Source organism: Lepidochelys olivacea (genome assembly GCF_965140295.1).
Source record: "Lepidochelys olivacea isolate rLepOli2 genome assembly, chromosome: 1".
In the NCBI taxonomy this organism is placed as follows: Eukaryota; Metazoa; Chordata; order Testudines; family Cheloniidae; genus Lepidochelys; species Lepidochelys olivacea.
Window position 1 is genome coordinate 318340382 of NC_140411.1, and position 22390 is coordinate 318362771.

General features: G+C 39.2%; 1 protein-coding gene across 6 annotated transcripts in view; it reads left to right on the forward strand.

Annotated features, from left to right (window-relative positions):
• The first annotated feature begins 744 nt into the window (after positions 1-744).
• BRD1 (bromodomain containing 1) overlaps positions 745-22390 on the forward strand; it is a 107213-nt gene continuing 85567 nt past the window's right edge. For 3 of the 6 annotated variants that reach the window (XM_084616696.1, XM_084616699.1, XM_084616698.1), the window contains exons 1-2: positions 840-858; positions 6795-8175. In XM_084616696.1, the coding sequence (XP_084472822.1) occupies positions 852-858; positions 6795-8175 (1388 nt within the window). In that variant the 5' untranslated portion in view covers positions 840-851. Of the gene's footprint in view, positions 859-1313; positions 1603-6794; positions 8176-22390 lie in introns of those variants that run through there. The other 3 variants (XM_084616700.1, XM_084616697.1, XM_084616701.1) reach the window with 3 other exon arrangements.

The window sequence follows — 22390 nt, forward strand, 5'->3', positions numbered from 1 at the left end:
CATGGTGGTTGTGCCATTGTTGCCAACTTTTGAGATTTTTAATCACAACTTTAGTAATTCTGGGATGTTATTTTATCTGTCTCATGAAAACATGATGAAAGGTGCCAACTCACAATTTTTCCCTTATTCAGAATTGCCACCATCCCCTATTACTGTCAATGCAATTTCCCTCCAGGCCATCTGCATGTGGAAGTGAGGCCGCCCTTAATAAACTCACACTGTTTTCAATAAGACTGAAGCCAGGCCCACAGGGAAAAAAGCTGCCACTCTATGGTCCCAATGGCTAGACAGGACACGGGGACTCTGAGGAGCAGCAGAGACACTGAAAAGTAGATGGGGAGAATAAGGGGGAGCAGGAGGCACATTTAGGATTTTCAGGGCTGCAGGATGTTGTGGGAGGCTAAGGGGGGGGGCAGAAGACAGTGATGGGGGTGGGATATGGAGGGGATAGAATAGCAGGTTCCCCAGCCTGGGGGTCAGTGGTGGGGGAGTCACCTCCAAGCAGCCAGGGGAAGAAGCGTTGCCAGCTCCCATGAACTGATTCTGATCCATGAGTCACAGGATTTTGGTACCGGCACGAGGAGCTGTTCTGATGACGCTTCTCAGTAAATCTTCCATCCCACAACTTTCAGGGCTGGACATGTGGGCAGAGCTATGTGTGAAAGCCTTGGGACCACAGCCACAGACCTGTCTTAACATGTGTATAGCCCTGGAGCCCAGAGAGGATACTGGGCTAGGAGGCAGCAGTACAGGGGAGAGTCACAAACTGCTGCTGCTGGAACCCAGGTACAGGAGTCCAGCCCAGCGGGAGGCAGAGAAGCATAGCTGCGAGGTCAAAGCAGTAATAGGAAATGGATAGTAAGGCCCTATTCTATGATTCTATATCTAGAGGAACAGAGGGGAAGTTGAGGCTCCCCCTGAGCAGCCAGGAAGAGGCGTGCATTTTGTGTGGATTAAAGGTTGGCTTTTGTATCTGAAATTTTCTCACACCTGCAGGGACAGAACGGAGTGGAAAAAGGGTGACCCCCCCCCCCAATTCTATTTTAGGCCAATCGTGCTTTTGGGGCGCCGACGCATGACTTTGGCTCCGGGGTCGGCAGCGCCGCGTGCCTGCCCGTGTCAGGGAGAGCCGCCTCCCCGGCGGCGCGCCGCGGCTCTGCACCATGGGGCAGGCCGCCCCCTCCCCCTCGCAACACAGGGCTGGGAGGGCCCCTCCCCCACGGCGGCGGGGCGGTGCCTGGGACTGGCGCTCTCACGTCCCGTCCCCCGCTCCCCCCGCCGGCGCAGCGCTGTGGTGAAGCCGCATTGTTTGTGCTGAGGGGGGAGGGGAGGTTCTCAGCCCGAGGACGGAGCGCCGAGCCCGCAGCCGGACTGCGACCAGCGCCGCGCCTCCCGAATGCGCCGCGCGAGGCCCGAGCAGGAGCCCCGCACCCGCCGCCGGCAGCCCGAAGGCAGCCCGGCACCGCCAGCGCCCGCTTGGCCGCTCGGGGCTGCTGGGAGCGGCATCGGTGGGGCCGCCCCCGCCATTAGACCGGCCGCAGCGTCGACCCGGAGACGAGGAGCAGGAGGGTCTGTCAGCCGCGCTCCGGCGGCTCCCACAGCGTGAGTGCGGCCGGGCGGGAGAGCGGGGCCGGCGGCTTGCGGCCGGAGCCGGGCCCAGCGAGAGGGGCTTGGCGGCGGGAGCGGGCGGAGGCTGCCCGGCACAGCGGGCGGGGGAGGGCGCAGCGCAAGCTGTTTTGTTGGACGCCATGTTTGTGGGCCGAGTATTGTCAGGGTGGGGGGTGGGGCGAGGCTCGGGAAGGGCTGGAGCTGACGGGCCTGGGCAGGAACTATTCGCGCGGGGGTGACGGGCGCGGGTAGGAACCATTCGCACGCGTGGGGGGGGGGTGTGTGGCTAGAGCGATGAAGGGCGTGGGTAGGAAGTGTTCGTTGCTGGAGCAGGGTGTGGGAGGGATAAGGGGCGTGGGCAGGAACCATCCATTGCGGCGGGGCGGGGCGGGGGGGGGCGAGTGGGGAGAGAAGGCAGAGGGAGCTTGGGGAGGAAACCCTCCTGGAAGAGACTAAGTGCGAGTGCCCTTTGGGAGGGCGGCAGGGTAGAGAAGGGGCTAGTGGGGTGAATGATGCCGGTTACCTCCTTGCTGGGTTCCGGGAGACCCAGGAAATGTTAGGCTTGGTAATATCAGGTGGGCTAGAGCCTAGGCCTAAAATGGGTATTTTCATTGATGGGATCAAATGAATTCTTCAGGGTTCAGCCACTGTTTTTTCTGTGTATCAATATGGCTAGACTTGAGAGGGTGATCATACTCTGAAGGCTGAGGCTGCTGGTATCCTATCTCCACGTGTATGCTGGAAATGTTTCTGCTTGCTCTCCCTTATGGTCTGGTACTAATGTACTGTTTGTAACATCCTTGGTAGTTTCATTGTGTCCATCTCTTTGCGGTGCTCCACAGAAGGATGCTTGTTGAGAACCATGAATGGAATGGGGGATTTCTCTTCCATAAAGGAGTCAAGGACCAAACACAAAGAAATGAGGGAGAAGGAGAGTAGTGAGTGCAGGGTTCACTGCAGGCTTGCAAAACGAATTGGTAGCCTTTACAAAGGTCCGTACAAGTGCTGCACCATAGGTTTAATCTGCTCTCCCCTCACCTGTCCCCTTAGCAAGGAGTGCTTCAGCCCCATAACTTTCATTGCACAAAAACAGCTGCATTTTTTTTTTTTGGTCATGATAGTGGAAACTGTCTCAGCAAATGGTCATTCTAAGAAAAACAATAGCTCTGTGGAGAGCATTTCTTCCATCTTCTGCAGGCTTTGACATCCTTTAAAAGGAGGAAAGAAGTGACCCAAACTGAGTTGTGTAATGCATTAGGAATTCTTCCTGTTTTATGGTAAGGTTAGCAACCCTTATTATTATGCTTTAGGGTCCAGGTTATTTTTTACTCACCCAAACTAGGTATCTGCAAAATGAGGACAGATAATTTCAATACTACTTCCACATGTAGTGTGCTCCCTCCCACACATTTTTACTGTTTTCCCTTTAAGTGTAAAATGTTAAATTACCATCCATTTCCAGACTGGAAACTAATCTAAATGTAAGAGAAAGTGTTTAAGTATGTAAATGATAATTGTCCTAATCTCATTATTGGGAGATACCTTTTTTCATCACTTTGTGGTAGACATCTTCCCTTATTTAGGATTTATGACATTTGCGGTACACCTGGGAGGCAAGCTGCTTGCATTCTGAGATACTCTTGTTCATCAACTGGTTGCCACTGTGATTGAGAAATTGCTTTTTGGCCTGGAAACTAATACACATTATTGTGTTTTTTCCAATATTAGAATATATGAAAGAACAATGACTAGGATATGGACAAATGGCAGTGTCTTCTATTGCCATGGTTCTCAACCAAGGATCCGGGGCCCCCTAGGGAGCCATAAGCAGGTTTTAGGGGGTCTGCCAGAATAAACCAGAAAGCAAGGCTGACTCACTGGGGACCAGGGAAGAAAGCTGAAGTCCAAGCCCCGCCGCCCAGGGTTGAAGCTAAAGCCTGAGCAACTTAGCTTCACAGAGCTGCCTGTGGAGTTGGGCCCTGAGCCATTGCCCTGCTTTCCTACCCCCTAATGCCAGCTCTGGCTTTTAACCTACTGAATATGGAGAAAAACAGTAGTTGTGGCACAGGTGGGCTGGGGAATTTTTATAGCACGTTGGGGGGGGGGGGGAAGAGGGAGGGCTCCGAAAGAAAAAGTTTGAGAACCCATGTTTTATAGTCAGTCATAATAGCCACTGTCCGTCCCTCTTTTCCAGTTTGAGGTAATAGGCAGTTACCTCCATGATCAATGTCATTGGTGTTTGTAGCTCTGGTTATGGTGTATATAAAAATAGGTGGGTTTATATAAAAATACTCCAAATATTCATATGTTGGATTATTAAAATTGAATTAAAAAATCTATTTACTCTTTACCTATTAATGATAAATAGCATATCTTAGAAAATGAAACTAAATTGGTCAATTTCAATGTCAGGTTCTCTTGCACTAACAAACTGATAAATGACTTTACAACATTATAAGGGTACAAACAAATCTACATTTTTATTGAAATTTAGAGGGGCCATTTTATATTCCCTGCCCCAGAATTTGTGAGATTATGCGAACTAAATTTAGAGTTAAATTAAATTGTCACTCTTTATATCTAGTTATTAGGCCTACTATAGCGAATATTAATGGATTCATCTGTTCTGTGGTTGGAAACTGACACGTTCAATGAAATGTTGCTTTACAAACTAATAATAACAGTACCTAACTTTAATATAGTGCTTTTCATCAGTATGTATCAGAGCACTTCACAATCTTTTAATATATTTATCCTCACAAGCACCTCTATTAAAAGTTTCATGGAAATTCACAAAAGGAGAAAAATCTATGTAGATTTTTTTTTTGATCATTACCAAGAACAGTGGAAATCCAGATGTTGCCCTGTAATGATTGTGCACTGGATGTTGCTTTTTTGGATTTGTGTTAGAATCATATTTTTAATACAACTGTGTTTGACTTTAACACAAAATTTGTTAAATAACACACTATTACATCTACAAAACCACGAAAACAAGTTCAGGCTGATCCTTTTGTTGTTGTTGTTTGTTAAATGAGGCCTTTTGTGGGGGGGAGGGTGAAGATATTGCAATGGATGTGATCTGATATTGCCTGCTTGATACATTCCATCTTGCCTTTGTACTGCAAATCATGAGGTATGTGATTGTTGTGCATATAACTTCTGAAGGTGAGGAAAGCAGTGCATTTTAGGTTTGCCTTTGAATTTATTGGTTGTAGTAAATTTTGTTTCAACTTTTTATGAAGAAAACAGAAGTATATTTGCCCCAATGTTTTGTTAGGCATACTATCACTGACTGAAATATTTATTCTGCAAACTTTACTCACGCCATCGTGTGTAATTCCTGACTTGATGGGGCTTGTATGGTCTAGCTAGCAGGTCAGATACATGGCCATGGGATCTTAAGAAATCAATTCTAGGGGGAGCAAGAGTTCGCTGTTGGTAAGATTGAGACTTGCTTACTGTCTAACAGCTGGTTTTCAGAGTGCTCTAAAGATAAATTAATATAAAGTAATTACCATAACTTTCAGATGCCAGGTTGAGTTTGCAGGGCTGATGGAGAAAATTATCTTTCATTTGGTCAGCTGATCAGACCTGTGCTGAAAGAAATAGAAACATGGAAGCCAACAGTTTTATTTTTAGTAATCTTTCAGATTACCAACCGTGTATGGACCAGTCTGGTCAGGATGCTTAGTTTTCCATTTTTACAATCTTATTATCACAGCTTCCTTTATGATACAGATGCAATACTTTATTCCAGTAGAACTTGAAGCTAAAGATGAATGTTTCTTTTCCTAGGTCACTGGTTCAAATCCAGCCCAAGCTAGCTGTGTATAATTTTGAAGTTAATGGAATTTTAGGAACCCTACTACAAGTCAGAAAATGCTGATTTACTCTTGAGAATCAATTGCTGAAAATAGCATTGGAGGTTTCTTTTAGATCAAATGTTCATTTTAAAAGTGATTTTGTTTTCTTCTCTAATTGGCAGCCCCAAAAACCCAGTCTGGGAGCTAAAATTAAAGTAGTTCTCAGTTTGCGTCTCCCCTAGTGGTAAAAGTATTGGTATTAAACCTTAATTCATAGTTGTCTCGGTGATACGTGGGCCGTAACGGAATATGCTCTTCCACAGCAATATGGGCTATACAGAACTGAATAAAATGTATGATGGTGGTAATAATTTTAGTGACAAAGATTATGTTGATTGTCTGATAGCACACCTGTGAAAATATGTATAAGACCATTCCCTATCTGTAAAAGTTTACAATGTAAATAGTGAGACACATGAGGAAATAACATAAACCATACATCTTTGAGGTTTACTTTAGGTAAGTGTAAACATACTGACTAAGCAGATATAATTCTGAATACATAAAGAGGTCAGATTTGTTAAAGCAAGTGCAATTTTTACATAGTTATTTTTCAGATCATAACTGCCTTTTGTGCAAAACTATATCTGGAATATTTCTTCTTCGGGCTGCTGCTGAATAAGCTTTCAACAGTGAAACCAGGACTTTGCATACAGGCCTTTATTTCTGGAAAACAATGGTAATTTTCCATTACAATGACTACAACGGACCCTCTCTAGAATGCGGGATCCATGCACGGTACCGTGTTAATGCGGGGGTCGCGTTATCATGGATCCCAATTTAAATATTTAAATTTGGGATCCATTACTGCGACTGCGCTATATGCGAATCCATGCTCTAGTGAGGGTCCGCTGTACTTCTGTTACCTTATGGCACAAGTTTAATCCTTTGGTGGGTGGGTCTTGGCAACAATTTCTCTGTGCCAATGTTGAATTGCTACAGTTGGATTGGCTTCCTGTCGCTTTACAGAACCTATAGTTCTCTAAATTCATTATACTCTTATTAATTTGTCTCTACGGGACTTTTTTAATGTAGGAAATGAGTGTAATTAATTCCAGTAATCTATCAACACATTTGGATTTGGAGTAATGCTAAATGTGCTACTCACTGGTGTGTCTTTGGAAGTTAGGGGTAGCCAGATTTAAGTTTGTTTCAAGTACAAACATTGCATAAATTTAAGACTTGCATGTCCCTGGGTAGTACAAAGCTTAAACTAGCTTCTGGTTTTTTGTTTTTTTTTTTTACTGTATTAATTTTTATACTTTAGCAAGAGAGATAAATTTTCAAAATGCAACATAATAACTCTGATTATAATTTTAGGTAAACATTACCAAATGAGGAGAAAAGGAAGATGCCATCGAGTATCTGCAGCAAGGCATTCTTCTTCCCCGTGCAGTATTAAACACTCACCTACACGAGAAACTTTGACATATGCTCAAGCTCAAAGGATGGTTGAAATAGAAATTGAAGGTCGCCTGCACAGGATTAGTATTTTTGATCCATTAGAGATTATATTAGAAGATGATCTCACAGCACAAGAAATGAGTGAATGCAACAGCAATAAAGAAAATAGTGAGAGACCACCAGTTTGTCTGAGAGCTAAGCGGCATAAAAATAACAAAGTGAAAAAGAAAAATGAAGCTCTTCCAAGTGCACATGGTACACCTGCTACAACAAGTCCTCTTCCAGAACCAAAAGTACGTGTTGTTGAGTACAGTCCACTTTCTGCCCCTCGGAGACCTCCAATTTATTATAAATTCATTGAAAAGTCAGCAGAAGAACTTGACAACGAAGTAGAGTATGACATGGATGAAGAAGATTATGCATGGTTAGAAATAATAAATGAAAAGCGAAAAAGTGATGGAGTATCAGTTGTGTCACAGAATATGTTTGAATTCCTTATGGACAGGTTTGAAAAAGAGTCTTATTGTGAGAACCAAAAACAGGGTGACCATCAGTCTTTAATTGACGAAGATGCAGTATGTTGTATATGCATGGATGGTGAATGTCAGAACAGCAATGTAATCCTATTTTGTGATATGTGTAATTTAGCAGTGCATCAGGAGTGCTATGGGGTGCCATATATACCTGAGGGTCAGTGGCTCTGCAGACGCTGTCTGCAGTCCCGTTCCCGGCCTGTAGACTGTGTGCTGTGCCCAAATAAGGGAGGTGCCTTTAAAAAGACTGATGATGACCGCTGGGGACATGTTGTGTGTGCTTTGTGGATTCCAGAAGTTGGATTTGCCAATACGGTTTTTATTGAGCCCATTGATGGTGTCAGAAACATTCCCCCAGCCAGATGGAAGTTAACATGCTACCTCTGTAAACAGAAAGGCGTTGGTGCCTGCATCCAGTGCCACAAAGCAAACTGTTACACAGCATTCCATGTGACATGTGCTCAAAAGGCTGGTTTGTATATGAAAATGGAACCTGTGAAAGAATTAACTGGCAGTGGAACAACATTCTCTGTAAAAAAGACTGCCTACTGTGATGTACATACTCCACCAGGTTGTATACGGCGACCTCTAAATATTTATGGAGAAGCTGATATGAAAAATGGTGTGTGTAGAAAAGAGGGATCAGTCAGAACTGCAAGGTCTACATCAAAAGTCAGAAAAAAGGCAAAAAAGGCCAAGAAATCAGTGGTTGAACACTGTACAGCTATGCCAACAGTATCTGCTCCTTATATTCCCCCTCAGAGGTAAGCAAACAATCATGCAGCAAAATGTAGACACAAATTTCTGTATGTACTTTTGAATATACATTTGTCATAGGTTCTATAGATAAAGAATTAATGGAAGTTTGAAAAACTGCATAAGGTGCTTATACAACAAAGGAAAAAAAGGAAAATAAATAGGTGTCCCTAACATGTAAATTGTGCATGTTGTATTACTTTTGCCACTTGTAGTTAAAAAGCGCACACAAATATTTTCACATAGAAATTGGAGGATAGTCCTCCCCCCATCCTACTTTCATTGTTAGAGCCAGCAATCATTTTTCTTCCACTCTGTAAATTCTGTGTATGTCCTTATAGTTTACTCACTTAGGCCCCAATTCAGAATAGTAAAAATATCACATGCTTAACTGCACCTCATTTCAGGAAAGCTCTTAAACACATCTTTAAGGTTAAGCTGAGATTTACTTGCTTTCCGAAATGTACCTGACTTTCCATTCTCAGCGGGGCTTTTTAAAGGGACATCAACATGAAAATCACTTCTGCATATGACAGCATTTGTATCCAGTCAACTTCATTGGTTTTTTGATAGTCAGTTGTTCTTAGTGTCCTGTGCATTTAGCACCATATCATTCTCTGTACTTTGAACAGAGCTTGCAGTTATGTTCTTCCCTGAGCCCGCAGTGAAAAGAGGACAGTGTGGAGGAGGAGGGTGAATATAAGCATGTTTTGTGGTCCAACTGCTGTTCCATGCTGGAAAGACCCTTAATATCAGCAGGGAACGGGGGGAAAAAAAGCAACATAAAACATTTTAATACAGGAATTAATCAAAATACTCTCTACATGCTGATTAAAGAATACTTTATCAGAAATTAGAATTTTTTGAAATTAGTAAATTGAATAAATATTCAAGTTGAGAGTTTCCCTCAAAATTTCATCTTAGACCACCAATACTAGTGGCTTCTGTTGAATTGGACATCCTGTGCTCATTCAATTTTAGTCTACTGTAGAATGTTTTCCAAGTAGTATAAGAAGCACTCTGAGGCAGTTCTTTGGCTAACGGGTTAGATCAGTGGCGGGCAGCCTGCGGCTTGCAAGGGTAACCTGACTGCGGGTGGCATGACATTTTGCTGACATTGACTGTCTGCAGGCCTGCTGCTTCCCACAGCTCCCATTGGCCAGGAACGGCGAACTGCGGCCACTGAGCTGTGGGGGGCCATGCCTGCAGACTGTCAACGTCAGCAAAATGTCTCACGGCCTGCAATCAGATTACCCTGATGCGGCCCGCAGGTTGCCCACCACTGGGTTAGATTCTCGCATGGCTGTTCCTACACCTTCTGTTTGGTATTGCAGTGCAGCTATATTCTTCAAGGCTGGCAAGAATTACAGTTTGATGCTGTGCAGATTTCTTCTTGAAATTAACCAGGAAGTCATTAAAGCACTGCGCTACAGTTTAATAATGCATCTGAAATGAATTATTAGGCATGGGACCAAAAGCTCTGTGCCATCAATACACTGACACTAATACATGTACATGAGAACATAAAAATAGCCATACTGGGTCAAACCATTGGTCCATCTAGCTCAGTAACCAGTCTTTCAACAGTGGCTGGTGCCAAATGCTTCAGAGGGAGGGAACAGAACAGGGAAATTTATCAAGTGATCTGGCTTCTAACAGTGAGAATTTAGGACACCCAGAGCACGGATGGACCTATCCTCCATGAATTTATTGAATTATTTTTTGAACCCAGTAATAGTTTTGGCCTTCAGTTAACTTTCATTGGGTGACCCCTGATTGTTGTGTTATGTGAAGGAATAAATAACACTGCCTTACTCACTTTTTCAACACCATTCATGATTTTATAGACCTCTATCATTACGTCTCCTCAGTCTTCTCTTTTGCTAAACTGAACCGTCCCAGTCTTTTTAATCTCTCCTCGTATGGAAGCTGTTCCATACCCCTAACAGTCTTTGTTGCCCTTCTCTGTATTTTTTTCCATTCTAATTTTTTTTTTTTTTTTTTGAGTTAGGGTGACCAGAACTGTATACAATATTCCTGGTATGGGTGTACCATGGATTTATATAGTGGCATTATGTTTTCTGGTTTACTATCTATCCCTTTCCAAATGGTTCCTAACATAGTTAGCTTTTTTGACTGCCACTGCACATTGCAGGAATGTTTTCAGAGAACTTTACAGAGTGACTCCCAAGATCTCTCTCTTGAGTGGCAACAGCTAATGTAGACCCCATCATTTTGTATGTATAGTTGGGATTATGTTTTCCAACGTGCAGTACTTTGCATTTATCTACATTTATCTTCACCTTCAACTTTCTTTCCCAGTCACTCAGTTTTGTGAGATTCCTTTGTATCTCTTCACAGTCTGCTTTCCAAATCATTTATGAATATGTTGAATGGCACTGGTCCCAGTACAGATTCTTGGGGTAACTCCACTATCTTCCTCTCGCCAGTCTGAAAGCTGGCCATTTATTCCTACCCTTTGTTTTCTATCTTGAAACCAGTTCTGATCCATGAGAGGCCCTTCCATCTTATACCATGCCTGCTTAGTTTTCTTAAGTGCCTTTGGGGAGGGACCTAGTCAAAAGCTTTCTGAAAGTCCAAGTACACTATATCCACTGGATAATCCTTATCCAAGTTTGTTGACACCCTGAAAGAATTATAATAGATTAGTGAAGCATGATTTCCCTTTACGAAATCTGTTGATTCTCCACAATGTATTGTGTTCATCTGTGTGTCTGACAATTCTGTTCTTTGTTACAATTTCAGTCAGTTGCCTGGTATTGAAGTTAGGCCTATGGGCCTGTAATTGCCAGAAGTGTCTCTGGAGCCTGTTTTAAAAATCGGTGTCACATTAGTTATCTACCAGTTATCTAGTACCAATGTTGATTTAAGTGCTGTGTTACATACCACAGGAAGCAGTTCTGCAATTTCATATTCGAGTTCCTTCAGAACTCTTGGGTGAATATCCTCTGGTTCTGGTCACAACTTATTATTTAATTTATGAATTTTTCCTCTATTGACATCTCAATCTGGGACAGTTTCTCAGATTTGTCACCTAAAAATAATGGCTAAGGTATCTACCTCACGTTCTTTACAGGGAAGATAGATGCAAAGAATTCATTTAGCTTTTCTGCAGTAGCCTTGTCTTCCTGGAGTGCTCCTTTAACATCTGAATCTTCCCAAGGCCCCACTGATTATTTGGCAGGCTTCCCTCTTTTGATGTACTTTAAATTTTTTTCTGTGTCTTGAAGTACAATTGTATAGTTAAAACTAAAACTGAATAGTTCTTTTAAAAATGTTTCCATTATTTAAAAAAACAAACAAACAAAAACATGGGTGGGATAAAATTTCTGTGATCCTAATCTTGCTCTTTTTCATTTTAAACTTTGTTATATTGTAAGTTCCTGCAGGAACTTAAACCTGTATCTTGTACAGTTTTTTGTATATATCTATAAAATATATGTAAACACACTGAAAATTATATAGTGTACTGGTTTTAGTGCCTGCAGGAGTTTGTTATATGCAGAAGTGTAAATACAAACTAAAATGGATCAAAACTAGTATCAAAGCTATTTTCACCTGTTAAAATTGTGTGTGTGTGTTACCAATACTTTAAACAAGGACTGCTGGTGTACTGGCAGTCTAATTTAGAACTTGTGTGAGTTAATGAGAGACTGATAATTTCATAAAAGCTAACACTGTGAGATTTCCTTTGCGTGGGGGGAGGAGAGCAAAGTTGCAAGACTGTAACTTGGCTTCATTTATCTATTTTCAAATTTAGGAGGACTTAGAACAGCTTAATTAAATGAAGAGAGCACTGAAACTTATTTTTGTCGGATTCCATTCACTTACGTTAATTGAGTTTTAATACCTCTTGAATGTGGAGACATACTGATTATGATGTCAGAGACTTGGGACAGAAGGTTTGTCAGAGAGGCATACTGACTTCAGTTTTGCTGAACATTTGGGACTTTACCTCGTTGATACTCAAAAACACAACATATAGTAGGGGTCAGGAAATAAATATGACACATAATTTAGGGAAAGAGATTTTTTTCTGATGTGCCTCTCTCTTCATACTGATTTCATTTCCAGCATTGTTATAGCACCAGTATTCTCTTTTTAGGATTAAGCGAGACGAATGCTTTGTAAGATACTTTGTGGCAGGGACAATGTTTGTGTTCATAATGTTTACTACAACAGGGCCCTGATCCTGATTGGGCCTTTGAGCTCTACCTAATACTACAAATAAATTATACCATTTGATGTAAAATGTACGTATAATGTATGGTTAGAGCTGGTCAAATTATTCTTTACAAATAATGGTTGTTGAGAATGTAGCCCCCTTCTGTTCTGATTTCTGTTAATATGTACGCTGAATAGCTTGGACGAACAGCTTTCAGTCTCTCTGGGTTGGTAGCAGACTTCAGTTAGATTGTACTCCGTTCATTATTCATGGTTTGTGATTGATTAAATGAAATTATTTCTGCTTCTTGATGAGATAATTAATATTTTAAAACAGGGTAATAGCAAGTAAAAAATACTCTTGTTCACATGAAAAATAGGTATTCATACATTAAGTCTAGCTCCAAAAATGTTTGTAAGCAATTCTGTTTGCTTGAATGTTCACAGATAACAAGGGGAACAGGAATTAAACAGGTTGAATTAAATAGCAATTTAGAATTTAAATGTTCAAACAGTGTTGAACCAGTTCTACCTTTTTTTCAGTTCTTCCTCTTTTTTTTTTTTTAATTTAATTAATTCTCACTAAAATGAGGCCATCACATATGTGTAGAGGAGGGGGAGGGTAAGGAGCGGGGGGGCATTATGGTCAGAATGACCCAATTTTAATATTTGATATCTTATGAAAAATCAGGGATAGAAATAAGTTCTCTACATTGTTGGGAAAACTGCTTCCATTCCCAGATTCCACAGATATTCCAGCATTTGTTTCCAGCCTTGCTCTGAAGCAGTTGGACATGTAATGTTCACTGATTTCTCAGACCAGAAATTATATTTTTGGCAGTGGGCCAGGGTTTAAAAGTGTAGTTAAAAAATAACAGTTTAAAAAAATGGTTTAAAGGCAAGTTCTTTAAAATAAATTGTTTGGCTTTGGAAATTGCCTCAGAGTCCAAAGTTGAAAGGTGTATATTTTCCTAAACTAATCTGTGAATCAAACAAAAAAGTTTGTTTTTGATTTGTTTGATTTTGCCTTTACTGAAGAGAAAATTGATTTTACTGTAGCCCAAAAACTTCGTGATCTAATCTCCTTTTCCTGAAGGATAAATACTATGAGAATTAATATGTGGGCAGTTTTTAAGTACAATTCCACAAAATGATAGTAAATGCTATGGTTAATGCTACTTGCAGTCTTCATGGAAACTAACCCCTTTTCTAATACTATTTTTAAGCTGTATCTCTCTTGGGGATGAAACTTGCCATGCCCTTTCTACAGAGTGAGGAAAATTTAAGCCGTTTAAGTTATAAAAGAAGGAAAGCATAAACTCAAATTTTAAAAATAATTAATTGGCTTGATATTTAGAGCTGTTGAACAGTGACGTAAAAGTTGATGGGGGAGCTACATGTGCTCAGCACCTCTGAAAATCAGGCCATTTAATGTATATATTTATTAAATCTCCTGCTGAGTAATACCTCAGAATTGGCTGAATAAAGAAACTGTCTATTTGACATGTAGCTAGACCTTCATTTGAGTGTTTCTTAATCAACCTTAGATGAAAAAAACATTAAAAGTAAAGTGAGTAGAAAAAGGTCTTCTGAACATGTTCAGCGAGCATCTCTGAAACTTTAGCAAAACTTAATGAGCCCCTGCTTCCATATGACATTCATTTAGGTATGAATGAGAACTGCACAGTCTCCTTAATCTGGAGTGCCTCAGTGAGAGAAGCTATACCTAAACAATATGTATGTGTGATATTGACATACACCCACAGTAAAATTATCCCCGAAAGCCCCTGCCATAACACTAATGAAAACGGTAGGTGTGAAATTTGCAGTCCCTGTGATTTCAGGATATCTGTGCAATTATTTTGTATTCCAGTTTTCTGTACATTAAGCTTGTCTAAGAAAAAAATCCTAGGTAAAGCTTTCAGAATCGTTTAAGGGAGTTAAGGTCAGATTTTCATACAGGTTTTTGCAGCAGTTTAACTAGGTTGGTTTAAAAGCAGATTCAAGTTATACCAGTGCAGCTGTTCCATGTAGATAAGCCCATAGGCTCCTATGTCCTTTTGGCATTTTTCAAAAATGTTACCCGTTCTCTTTCCTGCTCAGGAAAAATACATCTCGCCCAGTGCAAATTAACATTACTGCCCTATTAAACTACTCTTTGAGAAAACTCTCCGGCAAAATGAGCCCACTTCTACTCCTGTTGATGTAAGTGGTAATGGGTAGGGACTCTCCCCCCTTCAGTCTTCTCTAACATTGTCACCCAGACTGCTCATGCTGTATGTGTTCAATTATTCATTAAGTCGGCTACTTCTCCCACACTGAAAATATATATTAGTTAATTACTTACAACAGGACTCTGTTATTTCCTTTTGTTTTGTTTTTTTTAAATGTTGTAACTTTAATGTTGCATTAAGTTTTGCCTGTGTTTATTATAAGGGAGCATCCTCTAGATCTAGATTACGTAAAACTTTTGATTATAAAAGATTGATATCTTCTTTGAGAAGTTCTCACAACTGCATTGTTGCTTTTGACATTGAACAGGGGGATATCCCTTAGGCTACAGAAGTGCCTTGTCTTTCTTCCATGAAAGCTTTGGCTGAGATAGAAACTGAAAGTTATCACTTACCTTCTGTTGCTTGCGTTCCTCAGCAAAACTTTGGCAGTTTACTAAAATAACTAAATATGATCTGAGGCAGTGCTGACAATGTTGCTGCACATGCTATAGTGGGAACACTTAAAAGATGCTAGAGCAACTGTAATGGGGATGTTGCCCCGCTGGGACTCAGCATGTGGCCCCAGTTGACACCATCTGGGACAAGAGGGTGTTTGTGGCGGGGAAGGAGGGGTGGGGGGCTGGGGGCTGGGCTCCTCTCATCAACCCCACAGATATAGCACATTGCCGGAGTGGTCCATCCTCCCTATGGAATAACAGCCTTCCGCTGGCAGCTAATGTTGGCTCTGTAGCTCACGTGGTAGCAGTCTGTGTTGTAGTGTCAAGGTTCATGGTTCAAACTCTACGTGATATCTAAGCTGTTACAGTTGTACATAATGGAATTTGTTTTTACCCTTTTCCTTTAAAACAATAATTCTAGGAAATTACACACAAAGACTGCAATGTAAAGCATTCAAAAGTTAGGAAATGGCAGATTTACAGTTGTTGGTGCAGCCTTCATTCTTCCCCTCGTGTATGCATTGATACAGTGTTTAATTTCATTTTCTCATCCTTTTATTTTCCCGGCATGATCCCTGCCTCATTCAGCGCACATGATAGATGGGCAAGGGGCTGAATTATGGCTGCCTGTGCAAACTAAATTTAGCATTTCCTAATTTTCTCGTTCTTGACTTTGCAACCTAAATAACATTCGTTTAGTGTTGTTTTTTTGTTTTTATACATATAGACATGATACAGACTTGACATGCTTCTTTTGGCTCAAACATACAAATCAAGTTTGATCACTATGTAAAATGAGGCAGATTGCACAATTTATATTGTTTGGGGGAGGGAAAATCTTATGTGAGAACTAACTGAAGTTTGATACCAACTGTAAGGAGTGTGGCTCAGGAATATTTTTACATAATGTTAAGGAGATCAAAAATACTGTAGAAAGATTTAAAATTCTTCAGTACTTTGGAGATGCACTGTGACATGTAACCCACTAGGTTACCATAACATTCATTCAAGAATTGTCCTTCACCCTTGAGTGAGGCAGATAAATTAAAAGACTTAACTTTTTCTGGCATCTTCAATTCCAGATTAGAACTGGGTAAAAGTTTTGTCAGTTTCACCAGACATGATTGTTTCAGTTAAAGAAATAAAAAATAAAAAAACCAAACAAAATCAAATTTTTCATTTAGACATTTTTGAAAGAAAACTTTTTTTTTGGTTTGAAAAGACTTTTTGTTTGAAAATTCTTTAATTTTATTATAAACCCACAAATGTTTAAAAATGGTCAGTCTAAACATAATCTTTGATGTTGGTGAAATGAAACATTTTGTTTGACCCAAAACATTTTTTTTTAATTGCTCATGAACAAAAAAATAAATCCATATTGTCCAGCTCCACTCCAGATACTGGAGAGTACGTATGTAGTCTTGGAAGCTGAGAAAATAACATCTGAAATGTAAGGTTGTTTTGGTGACTGGAAGCTGAAGAGAATACGAACAATACTTTCAAATAACAACGTAATGGACAGGAATGATCTAGCTTTTTGTGTGTGTCAAATTGTGTTCAGGAGGTAGCCCACTTCTATCTTATGCTATTACCTTTAAAAGATATTTAATGTAATTATTTTTATGAAAAATTGGTCTGCAGGATGTAACCAATGGAGAAGGAACAGTAAAGCTCCTAAGACTCTTAAATAATTATATCTGATATCTTGGAGGATAAACTTTCTCTATATTACATAGATTTTTTTTCTTCCACATTTATCTTTGTTTTGATGATGGCTTATTTCAACACATAGTAGAAATTCAAATTTTGCCACCATATGCTTCAGTGCACAATATGCCTGTCACCCCATTTCTCTTGAATAAATAATGGGGGCCACCATTCCTGAACAAGTATTTATATCCAAATAATGAAATGCTTGACTGAGTATATGGATGTGGTTAAAAAAAAAGCTTTGACCACAGTTGTGACTTGGGATGTCATAGAGCATGGATTAGAAAATATTTTAACAAAAGATGCTTGAAATATGAACTTGCTGAAGTATGTAGTTGGTTAAAGAGGCTACATTTTAAAAGGGTCCCCTCAAAGTAATGTCTCTTACAGGCATACTCAACACGTAGAATAGTTTATTCAAACCTTGAGGTTTTCTTTTGGCATAATAGTGATAATATTATGCAGTGGCGATATCAGGAAAGTGGCAACATCAAAATGTTTATTTTTATTTTTATTATCACTCCTGGTGATGGTACCACAAAAAATCTGAAGATAAATATTTGAGTGTTTTAGTTGATAACTGTATAAATTTGAATCGGAGGATAAGTGGCTAATGTACAATATTGTTTTGTTTGAATTTATAAAAGAGTAAGAGGTGTGTATTTCACACTGTCTGCACCTCCTGACAATGACAAAATACATCCACATAATTAACATGGGGAGGAAAAAACAGCAGCCTCACAAAATGCCATAACTACCAAATAGCTGTATAACACTTGTCATGTCTGGATGAAAAATAATTAATTGGATGATCAAATTACTGAAAGAAATTTAGAGGCTCCGAAGGAAGTAGGAAATTGGTCACTAAGGAAGACTGATTGTCCTATAAGTTTCATTAAGTTGATAACCTCTCTGGTGGATATGTAAGACTATTTGTTGAAGTCACTGTCCCCTTCACTGAATAAAAATTGAAGAAGTTCTTTTACTTGAACCAGGAAAAGAGCTACTGAATTGTGACAGTCACACTTCTCATTGATAGTTTGGGCAAACTTTGGCAAAGAAGCTTCAAACCTCTCTTTCCAAGCTGGCCAACCTGGGTGTGTAGATGGATTTTAAATTAAGTTTAATAAACACTATTGTATTTTAACAAGCAACCCTCCTGCTCCCTGTTTTTCCCATAACAGCTTTTCTGCTATTTGTAAAAAAGGTTTCTGATAAAGTTGTTGGGGGGTACTTAACGTGCTATGTTGTTACTGAAAACCTCCTTACACGTAACTCACATGTCCCAAATTATTAATTGGTTTATCTTAACCTTCTGTATAAAAATCTAATCAATTGGGAAGAAAGTCTGACTTCATCAGTTAATTATAAATTGTGCATAGAGACATGCCATAGGTATGTCCTTCCTTTTTCTTTTCCTGAGTTACTTTCTGTTTGTTTCATATGTACAGTGCAAGCCAACTGGAGAATAGATGGTATTTCTCTAACCTAAGTGGAGACAAATGTTAGTATTTTTGCAGGCAATCTCTAGTGCATCTTCCAAAGAGTTTCAGTCCCTGATAATTGCATACATGGGTATAACTGATGTTCTTTGTTTTCAGTTAACATAGATAAGTCCAAAGTTCTTGCCCTGAACCAACAGGGTAACTAAAACAGAACTTCAGTTTTTTAAAGGCAAAAAATCTGAAATATTTTGAGATTCACTTATCTACCAATTGCATGTATTAACTAAAATTTTTCGTGCTGACAGATAAAAAGGCAATGAGAAGTGGTTGGTTCTTCCTCTTCAATTATAGAAGAAATTTGATTTCAACATACATTGCCAAAAATACTGTTTACTGGTCATTTTATTTATTTCACAAGAAGGTTACAGAACTGCAAAAAGGAGGGAAAGACCACGGTTCAGTACTCTTCTAGAGAGAAAAGAGGCACGCAATTCTTCAAGGGAAAACAAACAAAAATACCCTTGAGGTATAGAAGTAAGACTTCAAATTTTCTATAGAATCGGTTAAAAGGAAAGTTGCATAATCTAAATCAGTAGGAAATAAATTCATACACTAAGTTTGCAAGTTCTAAATATTGTATGACTCCATGAATTATAATTAAGATAAGCCACATGAAGGCTTAGACAATAGAAAATGGGAAGGTAGGAAGAATTAACATATATGATGTTATATTTCTGCTTTTTATTTTTAAGCGTATAATTTTTGATCAGTATTTCATTCCTCATTGCTATGTGTAGTCCTTTGAGGTAAGTGCTGTGGTGATGGACACGGAAGAAAAACTCTTAAAATTTATTAGATATTTAAAGAGTAAATGCCTCTTAAAAAATATTTTCAGTGCGATTTTTTTAAACAGCTACCCTACAAGATAGTATTTAAAGATACTAGAAACAAAGCAATTCCTGCTTGGGATTGTCAAAGGAACCTAAAGGAATTTGGTTCCCAAAAACCATTGGATTTCAAAAGGATTTGTATGCCTGACTCCTTTGAAGGTCACATCCTATATCACTATACAGGAGTAGTTATATTAACCTTGTAAAACTCATGAAACTAACCAGCCAAGACACCGAACCCCCCCAAAACAAAAACAAAACCCCCTGCTCACCTGTTACATTAATAAATGTTTATATTTTACTTGCCCCATCCAAAAAAAAAATAATTACTCAAATGGGTGACTGGACAGGTAGAGTTTTTGCGAGAACTCTAGAAAATGGAGACCTGGTTTTACATTCCATAGTGTGAGTGAGAAGTGAAGGTAAAGGGCTTACATTGACTTTACTAAAAGCAAAGTGAGGTAATTGTCATTTAAGTACTAATATAAAATGTAAAATAAAAACTTTGTTTTATTGCTTTTTATCATAATGAGAGCCTAGGGAAGGATGTGTGAGCTTCATGAAGAACCTTAATGGGAAGAAAAAAACAGGTACTAAAGGGCTCTCTAATCTTGTGGAGAAAGTTGTAACAAGAACCAATGGCTACAAATTAAAGCAAGACAAACTCAAAGTAGAAATAGAGCATAATTTTTAACAATGAGGATGATTAACCTTTGGAACAAACTACCATCAGAATGGGTGGATTCTCCATCTCATAAAGTCTTCATATGAAGACTGGTGCCTTTCTGTAAAATATGATTTAATCATGATATGTTATGGCTTGTTATATATGAGATCCAATAGGATTATCTAATAATCCCTTCTGGCCTTAAAAAAAACTATGAATCCTCTAGGGCCTGAACCAATGCCCGTTGAAGTCAATGGGACTTCAGTTGGTGCTGGATGAGGCCCCCATTTTTTTTCCAAGGAAAACTGTGGATCTTTAGACCCAAATCCTGCAAAAAGTGATACATATATTTAACTTTATATTTTGACAGGTTTCAGAGTAGCAGCCATGTTAGTCTTTATTTGATGAAGTGAGCTGTAGCTCATGAAAGCTTATGCTCTAATAAATTTGTTAGTTTCTAAGGTGCCACAAGTACTCCTTTTCTTTTTATATTTTGAATATTTCCTGGTCAGAAATTTTCTTCAATGTCCTTTTCTTAAAAACAATCTGTGGGAAATCTGTGGGAAAATTTCACTTTTGCTGGAAAATATAAATGATGGCACCCTTGCCTGATTAGAAGGCTGTGGTCAGAGCAAACGTGAAATTGACAAGAGCCATCCAGGCAGGCAGCTGAGGAGCAGCTTCAGCTAGGCTGAGGGGAGATGGGGAGGCTGTGCTTCCCAAATCTTAGGCAGCTGGGGAGTGGGAAGAACTCAGTGTCCAGCTGAGTCTACTTTGAGGGTTCTTGTCAATTTAACTTTCTACCTGTAAGGAGAAAGTGAAATTGACCAGAGCCTTCCAGGTGAGTAGCTGGCCACCATAAAAATTGTTTTGGTTCTCACAAAACAGAATTTTTCAGAATTTGTCCTACAAAAAAACTGTTGAGGTGCTTACTATTCATCTTGAATTGGGACACAATTTTCTGTGGGGCAGAAATTCCATTTTCCAGCAAGCTCTACTTCAATTAACTTCATTGGGGCTACTGGAAGTGTATAAAGTTATGTGCATGTTTCGTTGTCGGATCAGAGCCTTATTTCTTTCTGTGAGTTGCTGTGTATTGTTAAGTGTAGTTTTAAAAGCACCAAGAATCTCCTGGGATTCTTTTTGAAGATCACCTTGTTTCCTTTTAAAATACTAAAGTAATTGATCTCAAACACTAGATAATCAGAAATTCAAATGTAATTAAACGTCCCCGTGATTTAATTTAACTTCCTATAGTTATATTCTTAACCTTTAATAGTGAAAATTATTGAAAATGTCATACTTTCATATCCTTTGTTTCCATTATGTAAGAAGCATATTAAAATAAAATTTCTTCCTCTCTCTCTAGAAATTTTTATTGTTTGGGAAATAAGGAAGTTGGAATAGAATGGACGCAAATTTGACTCCTTTTGTGTGTGTGTACACTAGCATCAGTGATGAGTCAGTAGAAAGTCAGCAATGTATTGTTTTAGTTAGTGACTATATTTCATTTAGGCATTTAGTTTTGCTTGTTTTTTGTGGATCTCTTAACATAACAGCAAGGGAGGGAATAACAAATAAGACTGTAAAGTCATAAAAATTGGCAGGAATGAAGGAAACTCAGGGATAGGAATAGTACCTGAAATTTTAGTTATAGTTCATATTTCAAAACTGATTAGATTTCCGGTTGTTAAGTGTCCTTTTCATTCATATAACTGGTTGTTTGGGCATTTGATCCTTTATGATATCTATATACAAGAATAGGAAGTGACTACCACATAAGTTCAGTTAATATAATTATACTGGAAAAATACACATTTGCACTTTTGTGGGAAGACTCTCATTTTAGGTGGTCTGCATTTTGAAAGCCTAGTAAATGTGTAATGTAGGCAAGTACTACAGAAACTTTCTTGCATTGTTGTAATAACTGAGTCCTTAATCCTGAACTGCCATACTCTTGCTATTTGGTATTAGTCTCTTAATTAGATACCGTCAGTAAGCTACCAATTAAAGTGAATTGTGTGGCATTATGTTAAAAAGATCCACATTAATTTGCACAGGTAGCATATTTCCTTTACCACTGCCTAATGTGAATTTTGATTTCCATATATTTCTTCCAGTCATCACTTAAGAGAGAAAGTTTGTTTTTATACCCGAAACTCCCATTATTTAGACACCCTCTTTACTTCTGGTGTCCCTACAAGAAACAGTCTCTGGTTATATTCGGTAACATTTATCAGAAGTTTTAAAGATTTCCCTCCCACCCCAGGAGACTGCAGAAGACTCTTAACAGGTTATATTTGATTCTGTTAAATAAAGCAATTCTGCTGAGCAACAAAGAAACTACTGTAATTGCTTGAATAATAGATCCGATGCATTAGCCTCCTTTTATAAAATGTGTGTGTGGATTTTTTTTTTTCTTTTGGCATATAAAAAGTTATAAAGATGGACCAGTCTTTCTGAGGAGGTGGAGGCTGTAATAGATCTTTCTTTCTTGCTTATTTGTGTCATATGCACTGTTATGCAAATATTTTCTGTTTGTTTTGTTTCTGCTTAAGAACTTCATAAGCTAGTGTTTATTCACTGTGGATTTAATTATGCAAATTGCCAAAATGGGCAAGTGCCATTGAAGCCAAATAGAAGTTTTGGGTGCAC